Raw genomic sequence first — 8,769 nt, 5'->3', positions numbered from 1 at the left:
TGTTTAAAACTGATTCCCAGGACACAGGAGTGTCCAGCACACATTAGTTATTCTGTATGAGTGACCACGTCAGACTGTCCCGCTGTATGTAAACTTCATATTTTCTTCTGCTGTGATGTTTATATTTTCATTTATAAGCACTTTATGTAGGAAACAGTTTACACGCTACAGACCCTGTCTTTATATAAGGGTCCTGTTTCTTGTGTAGTGTCCATGCACAAATACCTGTGCCCTGTAAACACTGACACACACACACACACACACACACACAGACACACACACACACACACACACAGACACACACACACACACACACACACACGGATCAGTCTGATGGATCAGTCAAACACACTGTAAGGCATGAAATTAGGGATTTATTTGGTACACAGACTGACAGGACAATAAAAGACAAAAGACAAAAGACAACAATTACAAACCCAGGACTTTTAGATCATTACAATTACACAACACACACACTCAGTCACACACACACTCAGTCACACACACACTCAGTCACACACACACTCCAACTCTGCTTCTTTGATCATTTATAAAGCTGAGCTGTTTAAATAAACCACACAGTCATTAAGGTATTATTAATACATGACTCTAGACAATTAAACAAAACTCAACATTAATAATTCATTTATTTTTAATAATTAAAAGACAGAGTTCATTGCACACGTATAATCCTCCTCTAAAGCCTTGAACTAATGAGGAAGGATGTGAAGAAATTTAATTTATCAGTAGTGCCTGATGAATGATTCCCGTTCTTCACTAAAGAGGTTTAAAATAGCAATAAATAAATTCAGAAATATGTTAATAATGTAAAATTTGAATTTCTTCTGTATGCTAATTAGGCTTTATTTATATTAATAAGGCAAAAATACAAAATGTGACTAAACGTGAATATTTTTAGTGTTTAATTTGGGTGTAAACCCAACACATCCCCAGGGTGAAGCACGGTGGTGGTTGTGTCCAGTTTGGATTCAGAAAAAAGTCACCAAGTAAAAACAGATTAAAAACTTCTTCATAGGTAGAACATTGACCAGTAATGTCCAGTTACTGTAAATACCTTTAAAGTATTTTAAATCTGATCGAATTCCTCAAACTAGTTTTAACACTGAATCTGTATTTATAAGAATTATTATATTATAAATTGCGTTAATAAAAATGAGTGTTTATATGCGTGTCTAAGTGTGTAACATCAGAAAAAATACAAAAATACAAGAGAACCTTTCAGAACTCAGCAGCGCCCTCGAGTGGCTGAAACACTCCAACACCGAGATTATTACAGAGCATTTTTATACACTGTGTGTGTGTGTGTGTGTGTGTGTGTTGTTATGATGGTTAAACACACACAGGTGGTGACGGTGGCCTGAGATTATTTTAATCGTGTTGCTTCAGGGCAAACTGCAGAGAAACACAGGAAAGAACATCGTAACTATATACACCCATCAGCCATAACATTATGACCGCCTGCCTAATATTGTGTTGGTCCCCCTTTTGTTGCCCAAAACAGCCCTGACCCATCCTGCACTGTGTATTCTGACCCCTTTCTCTCAGAACCAGCATTAATTTCTTAATGAACTAAATACTGTATTTATTTATATAAATAATTAACTTTACACACACATTTGTAATAATTAAACATTACATACCCACATGGTGTTTTATTTAGCCTTGTTTCTGTTTAATATCATAAATAAAACAGATGACATTTCATTTAAAAGTCACTTATAATCATTAACATTATCGCTAGCAGTAAATTTTCCTCAGAAAGCTTTCAGCTCTTCGTCTCTTTATCCTGTGATCTGTTATAAACACTACACTGATCTTCACTGCTGAATGACGTCACTGTGCTTTTTTACCTTTTGTACATTTTCAGCGAGATGTTTAACGTCACCACGCTCACTGAACACCTGACTCGCTCTCCGACCCACTGTTCCCATGATGCTCTGTGCCGGAGTGGAGGAGCTAACCACGCCCACTTTCACAGGTGTAGCTAAAATGTGACAGAATGACATATATTTCACAAATCAACACATCTCAGCATTAAATCACTGAGTTCAGCATGAGATTTAGATCAGAAGTGATATATAGTACTTCATTAGTGTTGTAAGTACACTATATTACCAAAAGTTTTGGGACACCCCTCCATGTCATTGAATTCGGTTGTTCCAATCACTTCCATGGACACAGTTGTATAAAATCCAGCAGCTAGGCATGTAGATTGCTACAAACATTTGTGAAAGAATGGGTCACTCTCAGGAGATCAGTGAAGCGTGGTACCGTGATAGGCTGCCACCTGTGCAGTAAGTGAAATTTCCTCACTACTAAATATTCCACGATCAACAGTTAGTGGGTATATAACAAAGTGGAAGCAACTGGGAACAACAGCAACTCGGTCCACGAAGTGGTAGTCCACGTAAAATCACAGATCGGGGTCAGAACATGCTGAGGTGCACGGTGCGCAGAAGTCGCTGACTTTCTGCAGAGTCAATAGCCCAAGCCTTACATCACCAAGTGTTCCAACATGACTGCACACCAGTGACCAAAGCAAGGTCCATAAAGACATGGATGAGTGAGTTTGGTGTGGAGGAACTTGACTGGCCTGCACAGAGTCCTGACCTCAACCCCATAGAACACCTTTGGGATGAATTAGAGTGGAGACTGTGAGCAAGACCTTCTCGTCCAACATCAGTGCCTGACCTCACACATGTTCTTCTACAGGAACGGTCAAAAATTCCCATAAACACACTCCTAAACCTTGTGGAAAGCCTTCCCAGAAGAGTTGAAGCTGTTATAGCTGTAAAGGGCGGGGCAACTCCATATTACTCTACAGATTAAGAATGGGATGTCATTAAAGTTCATGTGCATGTGAAGGCAGATGTCCCAAAACTTTTGGCAACATAGTGTATGTTATGAAGTGCTGGAGTAGAAGGTTATAAGTGTGTTTATTAGCCTCTGTAATGAAGAGAAGTGCAGTGTTGTGTAAGTTCTGTATATCAGATTTTAATAATCTTAATAATAATTCTAATAAACAGGTGTGTAACGTGACTCTGAACACCAGGAACTTTCTCTGTGTTTATATTAAACTCGAGTCACTTTTCCTCCTTTAATCCTGCAGTAAAACTAAAACTCCGACTTATTTCAGCTGGATGATTTAAATACTGAGCCTTAACGTTAATCCCATTAAAAATTTACACGTGAATTAACACAGTGCTTCTCCTGGCACCTCTCCCATCCATTACACTCCAGTGTGAAGGCCAGTGCCAGCACACACACACACACACACACACCCACACACACACACACACACACACACACATACATACACACACACACACACAAACACACACACAGACACACACAGACACACACACAGAGGCTGACTCTGTGTCCCTGCTCGCCCTCACTCGTAAACAAAAGGCTCTCTGAACTTTTGTAATGGAGCCTAACAAAGAACCTCACACACACACACACACACACACACACACACACCAACCCATCACTGTCACTGTCACACAGAGATGAACAGCAATACAGGAAGCAGGAATGATAAAGAGACACTCCGGTTCCATCCTGAACACGCTTTGTTTTAGTTCTCAAGTGTTATGGTTCTGTCCAGAACGGACCGGGTCTCTAATCGATTAATCATGTTTTAAAGGAAGAGTTCAGACACAGAATAATAAATATTTCGAGAAAATGAACATCACATAAACACCATCAGGGACACGGTGTGTGTGCTAGAGTTTGGGTGCGGAGCCTGAGATTGCTGATGTATATAGATAATTAAATAATAATAGATAAATATTAAGTCTATGTCTCACCAGTGCATTATTATTGTTATTATTATTGTTATTGTTATTGTTATTGTTATTATTATTATTATTATTATTATTATTATTATTATTATTATTACCTTTCTGACTGTGACTCGGTTCTGGAGCAGAGGTCAAGGAGTTCCTCATTCTGTGCAGGAAGATCTTACAGCGGTAGATGATGATGTTTAGTGAGCAGGCATCTGGAACAGTAAACACACACACACACACACTGTGTCAGGTGCTAATACATCTACATACATCAGAAATGCCACCTGGATAAGATGTGAAGTATAAAATGAAGTATAAACGTCTGCCCTTACACAAACACGAAAAAATCAGTGATAGAAATACAGACTTCACATGGAAATAAAAGCAAGGAAGAATTACAAAATCAGAGAAACACCGGAGTGATATGTGAGTGAGAAGATGGCGAGTGTTAAATAGATGTATCAGGAGTCGGGTGTGTCAGTGGCATTAATCAGTGGGTGAATTAAACACAACGGCGTCTAAACTCATTCCTCAGCAGCACTGAGAGGAGAACAGCACTTTATCCAGCACAGACTGAGACTTTACAGTTTATGTGCTGATATCATGCTCCTGCAGGTTCTCCAGAGGAACTTCATTAGACTCGAGATCATGAAAAAAATGCAGATTTTATCACAGCTTTCATGTTTGATTAATGGAATGAATTTGATTGGATTGATGTGATGCACTCTGCTGAGAAGGAGAATCTGACCCAGTGCTCATCTGCTACACTTTCAGACAAACTTTAACTTCACTCAGCATTTTATCCTGAAAATATTCCTCCTCCAGATATGTGACCTCTCTGACGAAGACGCTTCTCCTTCCATCTTCTCTGTGTTCATGTACATGGACTTCGAAGGGATGATATTATTAATCAGTTAATAAATATTTCCAAATTTATGTATTACAGAAGATTTCATCATGACAATAAACCATGATATTATTATTATTATTATTATTATTATTATTATTATTATTATTATAATTAACAACAGAATGTAGTTGTTGTTTAATAATTTACTGTTCTTTTACCTCCCAGTAATTTGGACTGGCAGTTAACGAACTCAGTGGGACGAGGCACTTCACGACTTTTTTTCTTCTTCTCTAGGACAGATGTTTGTTCGGTGGAGGTGGAGGCGGTGCTGGAGGCAGGGGTGGAGGTGGAGGTGAGTTTCAGGCCCACAGGGGGTGCTGTGACACTCGGCTCCCTCTGACTCTCCCAGTAAAGCTGGCAGAGATGATAGAGGATCTGAATGAACACGCATTTCTCTGCTGATGACGCAGCAACCCACTGATCAGATCTGTGATCAAACACCAGGTCAAACTCTGGACTGTCCTGAATAATCATAATAAAATACAAAAAAAAGGAAAAAAGAATCAAATCTTTGAGATTATTGACCTCGAGCTCATTATTTATCCAAATAGAAATGAACAAAACACTTATAATAAATGTTCTCACCTTGTCGGGGTTGATGCCGTCCACACGGCGGAGATGATCCACACTCCAGTGTGAACGTTTCTCAAATTGTGGAGAAAATTCAAACTGCTTCACTTTGGTGATGAAAACTTGAGTCGGCTTTTTATTCGTCACTGGAGAACGTATCAGTAACACAATTAGCAGAACATTTTAGCATGACATCGCTCTCACATGATCACAGCAACGCTCACATTAACATAAACATTCCTCTCATGTGCCTGAAATCTGTTATTGTTTATGTTTAAATAAAGTTCTGATGTCATTCACATTACAGTGACATTCCTGTAGCTTAGCGTTAGCCTGACAAGGTTTACATCAGATTATTGTTAGCGGTTAGCCATTAATGTGATGATGAATAATGTACCTGACAAACAGAGGAAGGTGATATATTCCCCCTTACGCCCTGCTGGGATGAAGGTCAGTCTTCTCCTCCTCCTCTTACTCACTTCAATCACTGTTAGTAGCTTCTCATGGAGTGGAGTGAAGATCTCTCTGCTAATCGCTGACTGAATCGTCATTCTGCACAACCTGGAGCTGGAGAATCAAATAAAAACATGGACACACCACAGCCTGAGATCATACTACTGATTCATTCATTAATTCTTTCATTCATTCATTCATTAGCTCATGTTCCTGTCAGTTGTAATGCTGTATGTTGCAGTGGCATGTCTGAGAAGATAAGACTAGTCTTCTCATCCCTCCAGCTCCTCCTGATGAATTCCCAGACATACTAACTGAGAGATATAATCTGCTCCTGGGATTTGCAGGTCCACCAGAAGATGATTATAAGTGAGGACAGGGACGTAGACTGACCAGTAAACTGACTTCATCTGCAAACTGAGCTCCTGCTTTGGTTCTTCAAATACTGCTGCTGCTGCTGACCAGATCCCATGGTTGTTCTTAACCTACAGTAAGAAGACTATCTCCTGTGTGAACTCCAGAGCAGGAGAGACACTACCCTTAACACGAAGTTAGATAGCAGAGTTCTCACACAGTGAGATTCAGTGACATTCTGCTTTTCCAAAGCCAGTTTCCACAGCAAGTGTCCAGTTCACCAAAAACCATCATCACTGCTGCCTGCTCCCACACCTGACCTTCATCTCAGACATGGTGAGTCCGTGACATGGCTCTAACCTGGTCACTGGATTCTCACCTGCAGACAGCACCGTCAGGAGGAGTCCTCACAGACACAGACTTTCACACAGCTGTTCACAGGGGGATTTCAAAAATAATATATCTTTTTATATAATATATGATCATTAACATGGTGTAAAATCCCTTAATATTTATTTCTGCCATTATTATTATTATTATTATTATTATTATTATTATTATTATTATTACCACAAAGATTGGACCATTTGTTTTTCTTTTGTGTTTTCTTATAATATAATGTATAATCATTTCTTTATCATCATGTGTGTGTGTGTGTGGCTCCTTCTATCAGCAGTATTAAAACAACCACAGCTTCACACTACCTAACAAAAACACACACCTTTAAGAATTATTTTTTTAATTTATTTATGTATTTTATTGTGTTTATATACATGAAAGATGGTATAGTCACAAAACTATTATTATTATTATTATTATTATTATTATCACTCACCTGATGGTTGTTTGTGCTCCTCAGCTTCTCACACTGACGATTTCCTTCAGTTTATTTGCTTTGAATAAAATTCAGCCATTTCTCTCTCTCTCTCTCTCTCTCCCTCTGTATGTGTGTGTGTGTGTGTGTGTGTGTGTCTGTCACTGCCGCTCTGTGTGTGTGCTCTGATCATGTGAACTAAATGACTCTGCTGTTGGATTCTGGACTGTGATTGGTCAGTCACTGATGATTTATCTTCTCTAACAGCAGCTTTAATGAAAAGTAAGCGTATCAAAGCGTTTCATTATTTTTTTCATTATTATATTATTTCTGACTATAGTATGCTTCTAAATACAGATAACAACCTGCATGTAACCTGAAATCACATGAGAGTATCTATTAATGAAAGATTTTGAGCTCCAAATCTAGAAAAACGTGATTTTGAGAAGCTCTGAGGTGTAATAATTTCACTCTAGTTAGTGTGATGTTTGTGTATTATAAGGACACATGGATTAACACACAGGAAACACACGATACTGCCAAAAGTATGTGTACTCTGATCATCACAGTGTGTGTGTGTCTGTGTGTGTGTAGCAGTGGGTCGGGAGTTGGGTCACTGAGTCGTTGGGCCGCGCTTTCTATTTGGCGTTTCTGGATGCATCGATCGATGCGGGTAGCCTGGGTGATCAGGTTGTCGAGGTCGACTGGTAGCTCCCGGACGGCAAGCTCATCCTTGAACTCAGAGGCCAGCCCCCAATAGAAGGCATCGTAGAGGGCGGTGGCATTCCACCCACTGCCAATGGCGGCCATGCGAATCCACCGCATTTTCCACCACAGTCAGGTTTCCTTTTGATGCCTCAAAGAGATAGTGTGCAGTTTCTTGCAGGTGGGCAGAGGTGTCAAAGATCTTGTGGAGTTTGCCGTGAAAAGACTTAAAGGAGGAGCAGAGTTCAGACTGATGCTCCCTCTCGATGGTTGTAGAGAGTTTGGCCTTGCCTGACAACAGGGAGATAACGTACTCTACCTTGGAAAGATGTCTGAAGGAAAGGACGAGGGTTGGAGTTTAAAGATTACTAAGCATTGCATCACAAATGCACAGTATAATCCTGGCTCCCCAGAAAATTGTTCGGGGTGAGGCAGGTGTGGCTCCCGAAGAGGACTCAGTGAGGTCATAGGTGTCGCCATTGACGGTAGATTAGAGGGTAGATTCATGCAACGGATTAGTTCATGCGTAGCCATGGCAAGGTCTTGGAGACAGTGCTCGTGAGAGGTCTAAGACAGAGTGGAGGTCTGAGACAAGGTGCAGAGAAGATTCTGTATGTTCTGTGCCTCTGCTGGCCAGATGGTGCTGTCAGGATAGACAGGTGTGAGGACCCAAATGCAGTGTGCTGGAGCGAGTTTAAAATAAGAGTTTTTAATAAGAGCAAGCATATATACAGGAAATGGCACAGTTCTCAGATAACAACCATCAGCTGAAAATCGGGGTAAGCAGGGTAGGCAAAATCAGCAACAGAATACAGTCCAATAATCAAAAATCCAGTGAACAGGGTAAATACAGGGCAGGCAGAATCAGCAACAGAGGCAAGGCACAGACAAACAAGACAGACAGGAACAGAGCATAAGTCAGCATCAGGAACAGGCAGAGTCCAAACCAGGCAGACAGGAACCTAAGAAAAGTTGGGGTGACTAATCAGGAGCACAAGGCAGGCTGAAGAGAGCATCTGGTAAGGAGCATGTGCAGCCTGTTGGCTTTTATAGGGCAGAGGAGCATAAAATGGTGGAGACCGGAAGTGAGGTCGTGGAACTGTAAATGCACACCACAGACCTGACAGTACCCCTCCCTCCATGGGGCA

General features: G+C 40.4%; 1 protein-coding gene across 1 annotated transcript; it reads right to left on the bottom strand.

Annotated features, from left to right (window-relative positions):
* Positions 1–354: 354 nt before the first annotated feature.
* On the bottom strand, positions 355–7,221 carry stxbp6l (syntaxin binding protein 6 (amisyn), like). The gene is made up of 7 exons (XM_058378827.1): positions 6,938–7,221; positions 5,693–5,862; positions 5,311–5,441; positions 4,884–5,187; positions 3,926–4,027; positions 1,872–2,005; positions 355–1,413 (listed from the first exon to the last, which is right to left on the bottom strand). The coding sequence occupies exons 2-7, from the start codon at positions 5,844–5,846 to the stop codon at positions 1,390–1,392; spliced, it is 849 nt and encodes a 282-aa protein (XP_058234810.1). The 5' UTR covers positions 5,847–5,862; positions 6,938–7,221; the 3' UTR covers positions 355–1,389.
* Positions 7,222–8,769: the final 1,548 nt, after the last annotated feature.

This window comes from Hemibagrus wyckioides, linkage group LG25 (genome assembly GCF_019097595.1).
Source record: "Hemibagrus wyckioides isolate EC202008001 linkage group LG25, SWU_Hwy_1.0, whole genome shotgun sequence".
Lineage (NCBI taxonomy): Eukaryota > Metazoa > Chordata > Actinopteri > Siluriformes > Bagridae > Hemibagrus > Hemibagrus wyckioides.
The sequence above is the reverse complement of the archived record's forward strand: the minus strand, read 5'-3'. Positions and strand labels throughout refer to the sequence as shown.

Bases quoted from the DNA above. Each gene is read 5' to 3' on its own strand.
- stxbp6l (XM_058378827.1), bottom strand. From the start codon at position 5,846: ATGACGATTCAGTCAGCGATTAGCAGAGAGATCTTCACTCCACTCCAT. The intron at 5,442-5,692 runs GTACATTATTCA...TACGTTCTCCAG, and splicing joins CACCTTCCTCTGTTTGTCAG to TGACGAATAAAAAGCCGACT. The intron at 5,188-5,310 runs GTGAGAACATTT...ATGATTATTCAG, and splicing joins ACGGCATCAACCCCGACAAG to GACAGTCCAGAGTTTGACCT.